The sequence below is a fragment of the Schistocerca serialis genome, chromosome 6, assembly GCF_023864345.2.
Source record: "Schistocerca serialis cubense isolate TAMUIC-IGC-003099 chromosome 6, iqSchSeri2.2, whole genome shotgun sequence".
Taxonomy (NCBI): Eukaryota; Metazoa; Arthropoda; class Insecta; order Orthoptera; family Acrididae; genus Schistocerca; species Schistocerca serialis.
Window position 1 is genome coordinate 410,896,589 of NC_064643.1, and position 19,881 is coordinate 410,916,469.

At 37.2% G+C, this 19,881-nt stretch overlaps 1 protein-coding gene across 2 annotated transcripts in view; it reads right to left on the reverse strand.

Moving 5' to 3' along the window:
• LOC126483758 (ral guanine nucleotide dissociation stimulator-like 1) overlaps positions 1–19,881 on the reverse strand; it is a 579,195-nt gene that overhangs the window by 12,727 nt on the left and 546,587 nt on the right. For both annotated transcript variants that reach the window (XM_050106903.1, XM_050106902.1), the window contains exons 11-13: positions 19,527–19,723; positions 10,561–10,675; positions 2,696–2,921 (exon numbers count right to left, since the gene is read on the reverse strand). In XM_050106903.1, the coding sequence (XP_049962860.1) occupies positions 2,696–2,921; positions 10,561–10,675; positions 19,527–19,723 (538 nt within the window). The remainder of the gene's footprint in view (positions 1–2,695; positions 2,922–10,560; positions 10,676–19,526; positions 19,724–19,881) is intronic.

The following is a 19,881-nucleotide window of genomic DNA, read 5'->3' on the forward strand; positions in this document are numbered from 1 at the left end:
AGGAGGAAGAAGAAGAAGAAGAAGAATTGCAGGATTCTGTCATGTGCACATTGCAAAGGATCTAGGACTCAAACTTTCACCAGGCAGCACATGTATCTAATAAACAAATTTCAGTTAATTTTTGTTTTCAGACACATCTGAACATAGTATGTACCATATTTACCCAATTATAAAGTAGGGTTTTTTCCCAAATTCATCATTTAAGAAATACTTGGTCATCTTATTTTCACAGATTAAACTATTGCTGTGGAGGTCAACTTTATTATGTTGTTTAGTAGAGTATATATGGGTTGTCTAACATTTATAAATGAAGTTTTGGCTACTGAGGTCACATGCAAACTTATTTTGAAGAATTCTGAAGGGCAGATGATACTTGTGTTTGAACAGGCTCAAGATTCCCCAATACTCTGAAGCACTTGATACAGTTTTGACACTCTCGAACAATCATTTGACATTTGTCTCGTGCTGCACTAGTGGAAGGGATATACAAGAAACTGGGAACTAACCACTTCGACAGTGTATTGCTTTGCTTAAAATTTGAAAAATTTTGGGAACACAGGAGGAAATAGCATTTAATTCTATCTTCTTACAAACTCTTGTATTTGAAAAGATTTGAAATAAAATCTCTCATACATGTATGAATACTGTTTACAAATCTTATTGCTGTTTTTTAAGTAAAGGTTACATTATAAAGCAAAAATATTCTCCTTCAAAAAGCATTACATGATTTTGAACCCAGATCAATATTTTATTTGATTGTGAGAGACGGTAATGGTTTACTAAGTGAGTTGCAAATAAGTAATTTGTTTTTGCTGTTCATGTATTAGAACACCAAGTAAAAAATTTACCAGCTTCTTACCATCCTTACGACATGATGGTGACATTCAGATGAAGCAAGAAGGAAAATTAATTCAGACTGAAGTGTCTCACAAATAAAATAAATAATACAAAATGATTGTAATTGTTATTGCAAGAATAAATTGCAGCAGCAGGAGATAGTACCAACAGACGTCAATAGATTGCGGGGCTAGCAAATGTTGAGTCATGACTTCAGTCTTTTATTTATGTATGAGTTGCTGTTGTTACATATGACTTGTACCCTACAAGATACTGTTGTCAGTGTTTTACCATTGCTCAAGCACAGCCCACAAGGAGGACTGGAGGGGGAATAATGATACTAGTTTGGCTGAGAACTAGGATGAATGCAGGGAGACGAGCAAAGAGTGAGCAGCAAATTTCATTGCACTGCCAACCATGGGAATCTTCACTGTATAATTTGGCATTTTAGTACCATCTGTCACATTTAGATTACAATTTGCCTGAATCCATTTGTGGTTGGAACTGAATTGACTTTAAAATTGGACAAATGCGTAATACTAGCATTTATTTCTGCAGGAGACAGTAAAAGTCTAGATAGGGCTCATGGCATACTAACATGTTCCATGCTGCAATGTTGTAGATGCTTACAATGACATATGATGGGAATGAAAAGGAGAGTGTCCACTCAGGTTCTATGCAGTCAATGAGAGAGTAGTGAGCAGAAAATTTGATTGAAAGAACGAGAGACTGTAACATACTCGTGTCAGTGCAGAAGTAAAACCTGATAAAAATGCAGATAAAAAATAATTTGTTCTCAAGGAAACTCTTAAAAATAAATAAATAAATAAATAAATAAGTAAATAAGCAAAACAAACGGTCATCTCTTAATCAGGGCCATCTTATACTCAGCTTAATATGGTAGCATCCAAACAAGGAAATAAAAAATTGATTTCAACTGTATTTTTATGCATTTAGTCCTTTAGTCCTTTATCTTTTGAAGAAAACTCAACCAATTACCAAGAAATGTATTATTATCAATAACATATTAAACAGATTTGTTAAAAGACACCTTGTTAAACAGATACATGGAGGTACAAGTTGTCATAGTAGTCAGCATAATTTTTTGTTTCCATTTATTTTATCATTCAACTTCTCGTGCACTATTCTGATTCAGCAAGCCACATTTCCCATGTGTCAACTAGAATTTGCATGTAGTCATAGCAGCTAATATTGTCATTGCTCCCATGTAGTTAGTTATTTTGTTTGTCTCTTAGCAAAAACTACATAAATACAAAGAAAATGTTGTTGTTGTTGTTGTTGTTGTTGTTGTTGGTGATGGTGGTGGTGGTCATGTTTGTGGTAACAAGGGAGTTAAAAGAAGGCAATCAAAGCAGAATGGCTATACAGGGATTTTAACACAACTCTTCCTCAATGAGTCAAACGTGCTAGCCAGTCTGTCGCATTACTCAGTAAGGGAGCTTGGCCTTAATGAAGTAATAATGGAATAATGTACATAATATGAGATTGTTTATGGCACAATTAGTCCTCACAGTGTTTGTTGTACAATAGTTAGTATATAGGTCAAATAACATAAATAAGCTAGCACATTAATGTTGTGTAGCACTAGTAAACTATATCTGCTCTTCTTGCATGAAGTTTCATTATTATCACACAACTATAGAAGGCTATAATGACTGCACATCAGCTCATAGGCACTTTTACTGCTAAAATGTAGTGATGGAACTGCAGTGGGGGTATTGTGTATCTTGAATACTGCAAATACACTTTCACTGGACACAAATTAATATACATCCACAAGTTTACTGCAGGCATTTGTAGCAAATGCACCATATATTTATTCACAGTACATTATTACCTTCTGTTTCAACTGAACTTGTCTCAACTGTGACACGTATGATGTAAAAGTCGTGCAACTTATTTTGAGCAGGACTGTGCATCTGAGAAGGTACAGTTAATGACTTGCTGGTAGTACTGTTGCTTTGATTTCCAGCTGAAGTATTTGTGTTGCTGCTGCTCATAGATACATCAAGTGATGGCAAGGAAGAACTGCTGGATGAGGATGACATTTGTGATGGCGATGTCTGCAATAAAAAATAAATTATATTATTTAAAAACAAAAACAAATAATAACTATTGCACAAAATAATGACTGAAGTTATTTGTCACATTTTGTACCAATCATTCATGTAAGTTACTTTACCTGGTTTTGTTCTTCAATATATGCCCAAGACACCTGACTGCATGAATCATACCTTTTTCAGTAAATTATAATGTCAAGTCCCTCTCTCTCTCTGGTGGGAAACAAAGGGTGTCAACATGAAGAAGACCTGTATCGAGCTATCAGACATCATCCAACTGATAACTAATTATGTTTGGTGTCTCCTAAATTCCCATCTTAAGGCCCTTAATTTTTCTTGTTTATATCACTGACCTTCCCAGTAACATGAGCAGATGCCAGTTTTGTTTTGTTTGCAGATGATACAAACATTACAGTAAACAGCACACCAAGTATGGTAAATGAAAAATACATGTACATTAATATATGGATCCTAGCCATTTCTTTATCACTGAATTTTGAAAAACCACACTATATGTGGTTTAGTATTTTTAAGAGCTGTCCACTCTTGTGAGGTTTACAGAGTCTTTGTGAAAACTTCACTTCTGCCTTGTGCCATTTGTGAATGTCCCTCTTTCTTTGGAAAGTTCTCTGCTGTTGGCTATGAACCTTGTTAATGAATAGATGTATAACAAGTGCGTGTATGAGGGGGTAGTCAAAGTTTTAAGTTCCACCACAAAAAAGTTAAGTTATATAATGACATTTTTGATTGTTTACAATTACATGGGTGCAATTTTGGTACACAGTGAACTCCTCAAGCCACAGTATTTAGATAAAGTGGATTATCTGAAAGGTTTAACCCAAGAACTATTTGCTTTAAACTGCTCATATATTTGGTGAGTTACTGTTTTAACTGTAGCCTGTATTGTGGATTTCGGCAGCTTGAACAGGACACTGATACTATGAGCAAAACATTAACATTTTTTCTTTATTAGTGACTGACATTGGCAGGTCATTAACGAAAATCAAGAAAATTGATGGTTTGAGTATTGAGTCCGGAAGAACTTCATGTGCAACATTTCACCACTCTGAATTTACTGCTATGCCTCCACCTGTTAGGACAACTCTTTCATCTCTGTTGTATAATGAAGATTGTAACTAAGCAAGTCAGTTGCCTTTGATGTTATAATGTGGATATAGGTATTTCTATTTGTTTGGAACATATCTATGGTTTGTGTTTGTGTTGTCTTTCACCTTGCATAAGGGTGGGGTCTGGTTGCTACGATGCACATTTGCTTAGTGAATATGAGGTCATTGACACACACATGTATCTTAAAGTGAGAATCACTAATATTTTACAATTTTCAGAATACTGTGTGTGTAACTTCTGTCCTGAGCTTGCTACTTAAAATGAACACAAAAATATTTAATCTTCCAGAAAATTTTCATTTTTGAAACTTCTTCCATTTTACATCTTTTCTCTGTTACGACAGTCATTTTTATAGCATTTGCAGATATCACATCTGGTCACAAGAAAATTATATTAATTTTGTGACAACTAAGGTTTATTTGCTGTCTCTTGTTTAATTATCTAATGGATAACTTACTAGTTGACTAATTGTTGTGCTACATACACAATGACACCATAGAAGTATATATGTTGATTTTACATTAGCCTCCCTAAACCCCAAACTCCCTGTCTGGTTCAGGTTCATTGATGATATCTTCATGTTGTGAACACAGGGTAAAGACATCCAATATCTTTCCTTCACAACCTCAATACTTTCTCTCCCATCCACTTTACCTGGACCTCCTCAACCCAATGTACCACTTCCTGGATGTTGATCATCTTTCTCAAGGCTCCATCTGCATTTTGGCAGCTGTCATCCCTTCCACATCAAAAATCCCTCCCATACAATCTAGCACCAGGGGATGGCATATATGCAGTAATGAGAAATCCCTTTCCCAATATGCTGAGGGTCTCAGAAAGCCTTCACAGAAAGGCACTATCCCCAAGACCTAGTCCACAAACAGATTTCCCATGACATATTCCCACACTTTCCCAATCCTCCCACCTTCAATAAGAACCAACTACAAAGGAGCATGCCCTTTGTCACCCAGCAGCACTGCAGACTGGAACAACTGAACCACATCCTTTGTCGGGGTGTTGATTATCTTTCATCATGCCCTGAAATTTGGGTCATCCTACCCAAGATGCTTCCCACCCTACCTAAAGTAAAGTAGTGTTCTGTCACCAACCCAACCAGTACAACACCCTGGTCCATCCTTATGCCACTCCCAATCACCATCCCCTTTCCCAGGGATCATTTCCCTGTAGAAGATCCAGGTGCAAAGCCTGCCCAATCTACCCAGCCAACACTTTCTATTCCAGTCCTGTCTCAGGCCTACTCTACCTTATCAGAGGCCGGACCACCTCTGAAAGCAGCCAGGTCAAGGCCAATTCTGCTGCAATCACTACACGGGTTTTTATATTGCTATTGTTACCAACCAGCTGTCCACCAGGATGAATGGTCACCACCAAACTGTGGCCAAGAGCAAAGAGGACCACCATGTGACGCAACATGCAGCTGAACATAAAATACTCAACCTCAATAGTTGCTTCACAGCCCAGACCATCTGGATCCTACACTCCACAGCCAGCTTTTATGAACTTTATAGATGGAAGTTACCCTTACTACCCATTCTCTGCTTCCAAAATCATCCCAGCCTCAACCTATGATAACATACTGTCTACACACTCTTCACCCAATAGTTTCTGCCCTCTCTGTCCTATCGCCTCTTCCCAATTCATGCCCCCTCACCCTCATTGTGTGCCCCACTCTGCCAATGCACCCACTGGTATTTTCCCCTTCTCTGTTTCCCTTCCCATTCCTGCCCCATCCTCCCACCTGACCTTCCCTCTCACACAGTCTCCTGACGCTGTACCTGATAGCCTTGACCAGCTACCATCTAGTCCCTACATGCCCCATTTTTATTTTATTTATTTATCCATCTGTTGACAATAAATATTGTATGGATGTTGTCAAGGGTACGTGTAAGCCATTTCAAAGAAATGGGACACAAACAATATATACATAAAAAAGTACAAAACAAAATAATACAATGAAGTTAATAACAACACAAGGAAGTTAATAATAACACAATGAAATTAATATAGCCTATATACATCCCCTTCACATTAGTGAAGTTCGGTGGCAGGAGGAACAAGACTTCTGGTCAGGTGACTACAGGGTTATAAACACAAAATCAAATAGGGGTAATGCAGGAGTAGGTTTAATAATGAATAGGAAAATAGGAATGCGGGTAAGCTACTACAAACAGCATAGTGAACACATTATTGTGGCCAAGATAGACACGAAGCCCACACCTACTACAGTAGTACAAGTTTATATGCCAACTAGCTCTGCAGATGATGAAGAAATTGAAGAAATGTATGATGAAATAAAAGAATTTATTCAGATAGTGAAGGGAGATGAAAATTTAATAGTCATGGGTGACTGGAATTCGACAGTAGGAAAAGGGAGAGAAGGAAATGTAGTAGTTGGATATGGAGTGGGGCTAAGAAATGAAAGAGGAAGCCGCCTGGTAGAATTTTGCGCAGAGCATAACTTAATCATAGCTAACACTTGGTTCAAGAATCATCAAAGAAGGTTGTATACATGGAAGAACCCTGGAGATACTAAAAGGTATCAGATAGATTATATAATGGTAAGACAGAGATTTAGGAACCAGGTTTTAAATTGTAAGACATTTCCAGGGGCAGATGTGGACTCTGACCACAATCTATTGGTTATGACATTTAGATTAAAACTGAAGAAACTGCAAAAAGGTGGGAATTTAAGGAGATGGGACCTGGATAAACTGAAAGAACCAGAGGTTGTACAGAGTTTCAGGGAGAGCATAAGGGAACAATTGACAGGAATGGGGGAAAGAAATACAGTAGAAGAAGAATTGGTAGCTTTGAGGGATGAAGTAGTGAAGGCAGCAGAGGATCAAGTAGGTAAAAAGACGAGGGCTAGTAGAAATCCTTGGGCAACACAAGAAATATTGAATTTAATTCATGAAAGGAGAAAATATAAAAATGCAATAAATGAAGAAGGCAAAAAGGAAAACAAACGTCTCAAAAATGAGATCGACAGGAAGTGCAAAATGGCTAAGCAGGGATGGCTAGAGGATAAATGTAAGGATGTAGAGGCATGTATCAGTAGGGGTAAGATAGATACTGCTTACAGGAAAATTAAAGAGACCTTTGGAGACAAGAGAACCACTTGTATGAACATCAAGAGCTCAGATGGAAACCCAGTTCTAAGCAAAGAAGGGAAAGCAGAAAGGTGGAAGGAGTATATAGAGGATCTGTACAAGGGCGATGTACTTGAGGACAATATTATGGAAATGGAAGAGGATGTAGATGAAGATGAAATAGGAGATATGATACTGCATGAAGAGTTTGACAGAGCACTGAAAGACGTGAGTCGAAACAAGGCCCCCGGAGTAAACAACATTCCATTGGAACTACTGACGGCCTTGGGAGAGCCAGTCCTGACAAAACTCTACCATCTGGTGAGCAAGATGTATGAAACAGGCGATATACCCTCAGACTTCAAGAAGAATATAATAATTCCGATCCCAAAGAAAGCAGGTGTTGACAGATGTGAAAATTACCGAACTATCAGTTTAATAAGCCACAGCTGCAAAATACTATCACGAATTCTTCACAGACGAATGGAAAAACTAGTAGAAGCTGACCTTGGGGAAGATCAGTTTGGATTTCATAGAAATACTGGAACACGTGAGGCAATACTGACCTTACGATTTATCTTAGAAGAAAGATTAAGGAAAGGCAAACCTACGTTTCTAGCATTTGCAGACTTAGAGAAAGCTTTTGACAATGTTGACTGGAATACTCTCTTTCAAATTCTAAAGGTGGCAGGGGTAAAATACAGGGAGCAAAAGGCTATTTACAATTTGTACAGAAACCAGATGGCAGTTATAAGTGTCAAGGGACATGAAAGGGAAGCAGTGGTTGGCAAGGGAGTGAGACAGGGTTGTATCCTCTCCCCGATGTTATTCAATCTGTATATTGAGCAAGCAGTAAAGGAAACAAAAGAAAAATTCGGAGTAGGTATTAAAATCCATGGAGAAGAAATAAAAACTTCGAGGTTCGCCGATGACATTGTAATTCTGTCAGACACAGCAAAGGACTTGGAAGAGCAGTTGAACGGAATGGACAGTGTCTTGAAAGGAGGATATAAGATGAACATCAACAAAAGCAAACCGAGTATAATGGAATGTAGTCGAATTAAGTTGGGTGATGCTGAGGGAATTAGATTAGGAAATGAGACACTTAAAGTAGTAAAGGAGTTTTGCTATTTGGGGAGCAAAATAACAGATGATGGTCGAAGTAGAGAGGATATAAAATGTAGACTGGCAATGGCAAGGAAAGTGTTTCTGAAGAAGAGAAATTTGTTAACATTGAGTATAGATTTAAGAGTCAGGAAGTCTTTTCTGAAAGTATTTGTATGGAGTGTAGCCATGTATGGAAGTGAAACATGGACGATAAATAGTTTGGACAAGAAGAGAATAGAAGCTTTCGAAATGTGGTGCTACAGAAGAATGCTGAAGATTAGATGGGTAGATCACATAATTAATGAGGAAGTATTGAATAGGATTGGGGAGAAGAGAAGTTTGTGGCACAACTTGACCAGAAGAAGGGATCGGTTGGTAGGACATGTTCTGAGGCATCAAGGAATCACCAATTTAGTATTGGAGGGCAGCGTGGAGGGTAAAAATCGTAGAGGGCAGCCAAGAGATGAATACACTAAGCAAATTCAGAAGGATGTAGGTTGCAGTAGGTACTGGGAGATGAAGAACCTTGCACAGGATAGAGTAGCATGGAAAGCTGCATCAAACCAGTCTCAGGACTGAAGACCACAACAACAACATATACATCCCTGCTTGTTATTTCAAATGCATAGTCTGTTTTTCATAAGGCTTTAGTTTTGTCCTCCCTAAACAGCAAATCCTTATATACACAACTCTGCTTAAGTATATATTTACATCACACAACAGCTGTCCTTTAAGTATGTAAATGTAATGAATGATTAGGTAATGAATGATTAGGTACAGATACAGTATTTTCCATTTTGCCTTTGTAAATATCATCAGAAAAAATTTATTGACCTACATAGTCATTTACAGAATAAAAACATTGTTCTACTAGAAATTTTTTAAATTCTGTCCTAAATTTGTTATCATCTTCTAACTGCCTGATGTTGACTGGCAGTGCGTTGTACAGTTTTGCTCCAATATGGCTCACATGTCTTTGTGTATTTGTTCTTTTTGTTCACCGAGTATGGAGTGCTGCTCTATTACGAGTATTGTAGTTATGAAAGTCAGCATTTGTCTGAAAATCTGCAATGTGGGTCCTGACATACAATACACATTTGTATATGTATAATGATGGTATAGTAAGTATTCTAAGCTTTTTGAATATGGGTTTGCAGTGTGTCTGTGGATGACTGTGACCTATTATTCGGATGATCCTCTTCTGCAACAGAAAAATTTGTTTTAGGCGCCCTGTTGTGGAACCCCAAAATATTATACCGTATGTGGTAAGAGATTGAAAATAGCCAAAATATGCCATTCTGGCACCCTCTGAGGTACAAACATTTGCAATAATTCTGAGGGCAAAACAGGCTGAATTAAGTTTCTGTGCAAGTTTTATTACGTGGTCATTAAAATTTAAGTTTTCATCCACATGAATCCCCAGCAATTTTGTGGATGTCACTCTGTCTAAGGCTTTGTCACCCCACACAAGATCGAGATTTACATTTTGACATCTTTTTCCAAACTGCATATAATTTGTTTTATTTACATTCAATGTCAACCTGTTTGCATTGAGCCAAGAGTGGATGTAATTTAGTTCTTTATCAGCAGTTGTTGGTAGCAATTGCTTTGGTGCACTTATTATCACACTAGTATCATCTGCAAATATCAGACAGTGCTCTTCTCTCCTCCCACCTGTATTCTGTTGCCTCACCCCTCTGTGCCCCACTCTGGATTAATGCTTTTCTGCTTTTGTTCAACACAGGAATTGGAATCTACCCACAGGCACTAGACATTGTGTTGTATGTGTACGAGTTGAACCTCCTTGTGTGTGTGTGTGTGTGTGTGTGTGTGTGTGTGTGTGTGTGTGTGTGTGTAGAAGGCTATGACCAAAAGCTAAATGTATATCAGTCGTTTTGTTGTGCCTGTCTGCAGCAACACAGTGTGTCTTCTTTACAGTGATTCAGCAGTCAACACTTTTTTAATATTGTTGACATTCCGACCTGTCAAGTCAGTTTTTCCATAAACAGAATTTCTGCATTTTAGCCTCGAATCAGAAAAATTATTGCTCCAAAACTAAAGTTGTGAGGGCCATGGGTGGATAGGCGGTATGGAAGGGACTTTGGGGCATGGAATGGGTGGCAGCTGTCAAAGTGGATCTGCACCCCAGCATCTCTGGCATATGGTGAGTAGCAACTACCCTTTTCATAATATTGGTACATTCCATCCTGGATTTTCCAATGTTTGAAAACTATTCTATGTTTTTCTCATTGAATATTCAGTATTCTACAGGATTATTTCATTCTTACAACACATACCTTTCTGTCTAGTGAGTTATGTGGTGACGATGGGAGGCTATCCAGGTCACAATAAAACTGACTGCTGGAACTACTAGATGTACTTGCAATGGAATCATTTTTCCGATGCCCCAGTCTGAAAATGAAATATAAAAATACGTTCTATAATAAATGATCATCATTTAAATAAAAAAGATACGTCAGAAATACAGCACAATAGCAACTAATGTCTGCAGTCATAATTTTTCCTGGAAAGATAAATCTGTTATACTTCACTGTTGATGCATTGTTTCCTTGTTTATTTCTCTGCACTTATTTTCATATTTTATGGTGACAACTTTTTATTCAAATCATATCATGTATAAAAAAACATAGTAATGGAGTTTTATGATGATATTTCCTTAATAACTCATCTTAATTATGTAATAATCTATTACTTCTTGAATATGAGGTACTGCCTGGTATCCTCACCATAGCAGTAACTGAGCAAATAGAAATTTGCAAGGAAACATCTAAAGTGAGAGAGATACCTAACATACCGGTACCAGTATCTGAAGGAGTGGTAGAATATGGGGTACCAGCAGAAATGTCAGGAACATCCAGCAGAGTTGAAGAGGAAACAATTTCTTCAGATAAGAAAGCCTACAAACCTAGTGTAAACTCATGTGCACCTGAAACCTCCAAGGATGAAGCTGTGAGCACATTCGACACACTTAATGCCTCATGCTCACTTGTAACTAGGACTGCAACCACACCAACAGCCAAGAACCATTCTGCTAGATTGAGAAACTCATCAGCTGCTCTGCAGACATCTCAAAGGAAGAGCCTCAGGATAAGAAGAGCTGCTGTGGGTAGTAACTATTTTTTATGGGATCTTCGCAATTCGAAGAAGAAGAAAAGGCAGAATATTTACAGTGTCAGCAAGAAAGTACAAAGGTAAATAGTGCAGCAAATCCACTACATGAAACGTTAACAGTTGTATACCAAAATGTGCGGGGACTAGAAAGTAAATTAGCTGAAATAGAAGTTCCATTAACCGACTACCTAAAAGACATTAACATACTATGCGTAAGTGAGCACTGGGTAAAAGAAATGCAAGCGTCTAGCATAATTATTCCAAATTTTGAAATGATTAGCAAATTTTGTAGAATCAACCATAAAGGGGTTATGTTAGGACAGGGGTAGAATCAAAAGAAATTAAATGTAAACTAAAATGCATAGAAAAAGATTTGAATACAGTATATGTGAGCTAACCAAATTAAAAATTACTATCGTGTGTTTGTACTGATCACCATTGGGCAACTTTGCCATTTTTATGGGAAACCTTGATGGACTACTGAATGAACTTAAACATAATGTAATTGTTCTTGGTGATTTTAATGTTAACTTTAAGAATGATTGTAGTAAACAACAGCAACTGTGCAATCTATTTTTGTGTCATAATATGATGGCAACTGTAAATGAAGTTACAAGACGCGGAAATATGTCTGAAACTATAATAGATCAAGTATTTATAAACAAGGACAAGCGTGAATATAACACTGAAGTAATTGACACTGGTTTCTCGGATCACAAGGGTATCAAATTGAATTTAAATGTCACATCTTACAAGGACCCTGTTATCAATAACAACTACAGAGAAAGGAGATTTATAAATGATGACAGCATAAGAATTTTTAATTACATTCTGGAAAATAGCAACTGGGGTAGTGAATCAAGTGGTGATGTCAACACAAAGTTTGACTCATTCCTTGAAAGCTACAAACACTGCTTCGATGTTGCCTTTCCTATAAAAAGAGTCAAAACTAAACATAAAACCAAAACATGGGTTACATAGGGGATTAGAAAGTCATCAGACACTCTCAGAAAGTTAAATAAATCAGCCAGGAAGACTGTAGCACTGAAAGCACATGTGAAATGTTGTAGAAGCCTGTACAAGAAAGTAATAATTGCAGCTAAGAAGCTTGATAATGATTCATATATTGAGAAAGGTAACAACAAAATGAAGTCAACTTGGGAGGTAATAAATAAAAATATAGGTAGACACAAAAGGAAAGATAACAGCTTTGTCATTAAAAGTGGGGGTAAAACTGTTAAGGACCCACTTCAGATTGCCAACATATTTAACAAACATTTCACAAATATAGCCATAAATTTAATTGAAACTAAATGCAATTCCAATAGCAAGGTAAAAATCCCCATGAATGACATGACAATGTTCCTATATCCAGTAACTGAATCAGAGGTACTTAATGCTATAAATAAGTTAAAAAATAAAATGTCATGTGGGTGTGATGGGATTCCTGACAAAGTCATTAAGCAAAGTGCAAGAAACATAGCCTCACATCTCACTGAAATTATAAATGAATCTTTTAAGATAGGGGTGTTTCCATCAAAACTTAAAATGTCAACTATAAAGCCACTTTTCAAGAACGGTGATAAATATGATGTTAGTAACTTCAGGCCTTTATCAATGTTGTCAGGTTTCTCAAAAAGAATAGAAAGGATAATGTATCATAGACTATACAAATTTCTTATTAAGAATAGAATATTGTATAATGTGCAAAATGGTTCCATAAAAATAAATCAACTGAAACAGCGATCATCAATTTTTTGCAACTTGTTCTAAATTCCATTAATAGAAAGGAATTAAATTGTGGATTGTTTTTAGACTTATCAAAGGCCTTTGATGTCATCGGCCAGGATGTTATATGCCTATGGGATACGTGGAGTTGCCCACAAATGGTTTGAATCGTATCTGTCGGACAGGTATCAGAAGGTGGAGATAAGCCATGCAGATAGAACATATTCATCAATATTCGAGAGAGTTTTGTACGGAGTACCCCAGGGATCTGTATTAGGGCCGTTACTGTTTTTAGTTTTTATCAATGACCTACCAAGTCAACTATCTGAAGCAGAGGCAGTACTGTTTGCTGACGATACAAGTTTGTTTGTTAAAGCAAATAGTGAAGCTGACTTACAGGAAAAAGTCATATTAGCAACAGACGAAGCAGACATATGGTTTAATGAAAACAGACTCATTGTGAATGCCAAAAAAACAATGTGGATCAACTTCAGACATATTACAAATAAAATAAGAACTAACCTTGCAGTAGAACTGGGTAGGTGTAAGACTGAACAAGCATCATAAACTAAATTGTTGGGAGTATGGTTTGATGAACACTTAAGATGGAAAAAGGGTGTAATATCATTGAACAAAAAATTAAGTCAAACATGTTATATACTTAGAATGCTTAAAAGCTCATGTAATATTAAAACAGTGTTATGTGTTTATTTCTCATTCATGCACAGTTTATTAAGATACGGTGTACAGTTTTGGGGGAACAACAGTCTAACAAAACATTCATTTAGACTACAAAAGAAGGCAGTCAGAATAATAAAAAGTATAGGATATAGAGACTCTTGTAGGCATGCTTTCAAAGAATTAAAAATCATGACACTACCATCCTTATACATATATGAAAGCATATGTTTCTTAAAAGAACACGAGGAATTTTCTACATTAAAGAGAGAATTTCACAACTACGAAACAAGGAATAGGAATGATTTCCACAGAGAAATTCATAAAATGGCTATATATCACAAAAGTGTTACCAACCCAAAATCCTCTACAGTGCTCTCCCCAAAGAACTAAAAATAATACCAAAACTGCACATATTTAAAAGAGAATTAAAAAACATGTTATTGAGCAATAGTTTTTACAGTATTGAAGAGTTTATGAATCATTGACAATAAAAGCGCAGTTAATATTTCCCTGACATAATAAATATGTGTAATTGCTCACATTTAAATACTTGCCGTTTCTATGAAAGTGTGAAACAGTGTTAATGTAAGAATGGAAATAATCTTTAATGTGAGAATCACTAGCTTTTTTTTTTTTTTTTTTTTTTTTTTTTGTTATCCTGCTTGTATATTTTTTATGTTAATGTTCTTATAGTTCTATTAAAATTGTAATGTTGAAGTGACAAGTAAATTCAATTATAAATTTTCATGTACATGTATTTTAAATTGTAATGTTTATTGACAAGTCCTATGTCATTTAGATGATGTCCTACAAGGACGTTACTAAATTGAATTGAACTGAATTGAACAAAGATGTATCTTCTAGCCCCATGAATGTGCAGTGCAAAGTGTGCAACACCGACAGCTATATGATATTGTGGATCAGTTCTATACAAAGTATTCTGTCCCTTGAACCACTAGGACAAATATTTACTTGGTGATTTCTATGTTAGCCAGTGATTCTTAAAACCAATAACATCATTGAAATCATAACTCCGGTACTTTGGACTGCTAATAATGCACCCCTCTGATAATGGAAGACTCCAAGTATAGTATGAAATATATAGTCTGTATTCACATTTGTAAGAAATTCAATACAAAAGTAACTAGCCAATTCAATGTTTGTAGCTCTTTTATGTCAAATAGTAACAGTAATCTTAGTTTTAGTTTTTGGAAACCTTCATGTAACTAATGATGTGGTACAGAATAGAATTGGGGAGAAAAAAAATGTAAAAAAACCTGAATAGAAGAAGGGATTAGTCGATAGGACACATCATTCTGAGACATTAAGGAATCACAAATTTAGTATTGGAGGAAAGAGAGAGAGAGAGAGAGAGAGAGAGAGAGAGAGAGAGAGAGAGTGTGTGTGTGTGTGTGTGTGTGTGTGTGTGTGTGTGTGTGTGTGTGTGTGGAGATGGATTGTAGTGGGAGACCAAGAGATGAATATAGTAAGCAGATTCAAAAGGATGTAAGTTGCAGTAACTACTCGGAGATGAACAGACTTGCACAGTATAGAGTAGCATGGAGAGCTGCATCAGATTGGTCTTCAGACTGAAGGCCACAACACACAGTCCCTTGCACAAAGTCATTTGATGACCACAAAAGCACTTACACAAAAAGAATAGGTGATCTGAATCACCTTCTGATGTGAGTAGCATAAAGAAGTTGGGACTGTCTGCAACCAGTCCTGGGGATGTGGCTGCAGAATTGCACAGAAATGCATCCTTATGATGGACATTACGTATTAACTACCACATGTACAATCCATAAACTAAGGCTCATTTTGCAGAGACAGGCACTCTCTCCTTACCAAGTTACACGCATCACATGACAGATTGGTTACAGTTTAAATTTTCTAGCAAAGCTGGATTTCACTCTTGAATAGTAGGGTTCATTGGATGGTCATTTCATTATCTGCTAATATGAGAAACAAACAGGTGTTTATGTTTTGCTTCTGTATGATATCATTTTTATTTTGACACCCACTGCCCCACCCCCCACCACACCCCAACCCACCCCCCACCACACACAAAACAAAAAGTCAAACCAAATTATGGTAGTTTTGTTGTTTCAGCTAAATGTGAGCAGTTGCCTTTCATTCCTAACTAAAATAAGATTGGTACAGAGGCATAGTTTGGTGCTGTCTTGTTAGTTACAGGCTATACAACAATATACATTCCCATCTTCAATTTATGACAATGTTATGTGCAAGGTACATCTGTTAAAGTTTTGTTTTAAAAGTTTAATATAAACTTTAATAGAAAAAGAAGTTCTCTTACAGATTTCAGCCACATATCTGAAAAACCAATTTCATTGTGCTGTTAGACAATACACATTTCAGCAGAACAGATTCCTAGAATTGAAATACATTATTTTATAACTGTCATTTACTTAGTCTTTTAAGTAAAAAAACTGACAATTCATCATCACCATCATTTTTCTGCCACAGCAAACCAGGTCCTACCTATTGCCTGATCTCCTCATTATATACATTTTTGTTTACTATAGGCAAGTTTACTCATTTTTGGTTTCATTAGGCAAGCATAGAGAAACTTTTTTTCACCCCAGAGGCTGTTATTAGTTGTTCCAGTAACCATTGCTGCTTTTGATCCATATGTTCATTTCGATAGGTGGTATGTTTTGTATGGGCTAATCTTAGAAGAATGTGGGTACGTTTCCTTCCAAGGCAGATGACATACTGCATGGTAGAATTTGAAAGCTCTTTGTATTATTTTTCAGATCCCTTTATGTATAGTGTTGTTTGAGGAATCAACAATATCCAAGTACTGTAAGTTGTTTATCATATCTTAAATCATCATCTCCAGTTCTTAGATGGACTGTTGGATAGTTCCTGCTCAACATCAGACCAACTGCATTTGTTTTGCAGGTTGTAAGACTCATTCTCGTGAATTCATCAAACTGAAGTTGTAGTTTAGTTTGTACCTCCACTTCTGTCTCTCCCCTTATCATTGCATCATTACATCACTGGCAAAAGCTAAGCAATTAGTTATAGACTCCTTCTTTGGACTGCATGTAGACATTAATGCATTATGATGATGAAGAGTGGTGAAAGAAAACTTCCTTTCTGGACTTAGCTCCTTGTTTTGAGCCAACCTGACCTACCTTCCTGGACCTGTACAAAACTCTTGACTTGTTCATATCTTCCTCATGCAATGATGTTATCAGGAACTTATACCTCAGACATTTCAAGTGTTTGTTGTTTCTTCCAGTACTTCTCATACAGGATTCTTTTGACAAAAATGAGTACCACCTCCTCAAATGTAGAGTCTTCAACCAATACAATAAAATAATAATTTCAATGATAATCTTTATATGGACCATACTGAATGTGAAATGCTTTACTGCAAAGCAAACATATATAATTAATTTAAAAAAATAATATAATTACATATTAAAATAATGATGTGTGGTAAGGCAACTCATTCTTTATGTAATTCTGAAATGTTGTCACTTGCATTGCTACCAATGGGAACACCATTTGGTAAATGAAAGAACAGCACAAAGCACTCCTCTCCAAAAACAAGGAAGCACACATTATCCATATCAATCACAAAGAGAGAATGAAAGAAAGGGAAAAAGGCTAAAATAATTCTGTTCATTTGATTATTTGTTTTTAGGGTTCTGTGCCTCAGTCAGTAAAAATGGAACCCTTATAGGATCGTTTTTCCTTCCTTCCTTCCTTCCTTCCTTCCTTCCTTCCTTCCTTCCTTCCTTCCTTCCTTCCTTCCTTCCATCCGTTCTCCTGCAGGATGATCCTTCCATCCATCCTTCTGTCTGTCCTCCTGCATGACTTCATGTCACATTGATGTCTTGGAATCCATGGGACTTCTAGTATCAATGTTGGTAGCAGGCAAACGTGTCCAGATTCTTGATTCCCACAATGGTTGAACCGTCGATATACAAGGTGCATTCAAGTTCTAAGGCCTCCGATTTTTTTTCTAATTAACTACTCACCCGAAATCGATGAAACTGGCGTTATTTCTCAACGTAATCACCCTGCAGACGTACACATTTTTCACAAAACTGATATCATGATTCCATGGCAGTGGCAAAGGCTTCTTTAGGAGTCTTTTTTGACCACTGGAAAATCGCTGGGGCAATAGCAGCACCACTGGTGAATGTGCGGCCACGGAGAGTGTCTTTCATCGTTGGAAAAAGCCGAAAGTCACTAGGAGCCAGGTCAGGTGAGTAGGGAGCATGAGGAATCACTTCAAAGTTGTTATCACGAAGAAACTGTTGCGTAATGTTAGCTCAATGTGCGGGTGCGTTGTCTTGGTGAAACAGCACATGCGCAGCCCTTCCCGGACGTTTTTGTTGCAATGGAGGAAGGAATTTGTTCTTCAAAACATTTTCGTAGGATGCACCTGTTACCGTAGTGCCCTTTGGAACGCAATGGGTAAGGATTACGCCCTCGCTGTCCCAGAACATGGGCACCATAATTTTTTCAGCACTGGCGGTTACCCGAAATTTTTTTGGTGGCAGTGAATCTGTGTGTTTCCATTGAGCTGACTGGCGCTTTGTTTCTGGATTGAAAAATGGCATCCACGTCTCATCCATTGCCACAACCGACGAAAAGAAAGTCCCATTCATGCTGTCGTTGTGCGTCAACATTGCTTGGCAACATGCCACACGGGCAGCCATGTGGTCGTCCGTCAGCATTCGTGGCACCTACCTGGATGACAATTTTCGCATTTTCAGGTCGTCATGCAGGATTGTGTGCACAGAACCCACAGAAATGCAAACTCTGGAGGCGATCTGTTCAACAGTCATTCGGCGATCCCCCAAAACAATTCTCTCCACTTTCTCGATCATGTCGTCAGACCGGCTTGTGTGAGCCCAAGGTTGTTTCGGTTTGTTGTCACACAATGTTCTGCCTTCATTAAACTGTCGCACCCACGAATGCACTTTCGGCACATCCATAACTCCATCACCACATGTCTCCTTCAACTGTCGATGAATTTCAATAGGTTTCACACCACGCAAATTCTGAAAACGAATGATTGCACGCTGTTCAAGTAAGGAAAATGTCGCCATTATAAGTATTTAAAACAGTTCTCATTCTCGCCGCTGGCGGTAAAATTCCATCTGCCGTATGGTGCTGCCATCCCTGGGACGTATTGACAATGAACGCAGCCTCATTTTAAAACAATGCGCATGTTTCTATCTCTTTCCAGTCCGGAGAAAAAAAATGGGAGGCCTTAGAACTTGAATGCACCTCGTACATAACTAAGTTTGTACGGAACCCTCAGTGAGCAAGTCCTACTTGCATCTGGCCAATTTCTTCTATTTAACATTTCAAGATTTATTGGTGTTATCAACATTGACTATGCATGCTTCCTTATTGTCAAAAAGTGATTAAAATAATGTTACCTTTCAGAGCAGCATTTCACTTTGAATATGGTTAGCATACAGTTTATCATTAGAAACATTGCCATTACTACATATCAGTTGTCATCAAGATGACAAGAATGTGATTCACAGTATATCAGTTGAGTGTTTAATCTGAAGGCTGACAAGAATACAACAACATATTTCCATGTCAGGAACAAGAAAATAATCAATATCAATCAATAGCCATGGAAGGAAACTAGATGTTAACACTAAAACTTGTTGCACGGCTTTTAATAAATATTAAAGAAATTTAACACATGATAAAAACTCACCCCGGTCGTCTTTTATTTCTGTGCTCTCTGACAGTGCCCATAACAGACTGTCCTTGTCCTGGTATGGGTGGCTCTATCTGGCATGATAATTCATATGCTTCTCTGTCATCAAGTACCAGAACTGAATCAAACCAGCGATCAAACATTGGATCATCAGGAATGTTATACGCATTTGCTGCTCCCTGAAGTAATTTTATCTGGGGAAAAAAAGACTCATGAGCTGACTTTGTGCTTAAAAATGGTAGCAGTCACTTTGAATGGGAATCTGCTGTCATTAGTAGAATTTGTCTTTAATTCAAGAAATTATATAACATAAAAATGACAAAATCTCTCTAGCACCAAGTATGAAATGTAG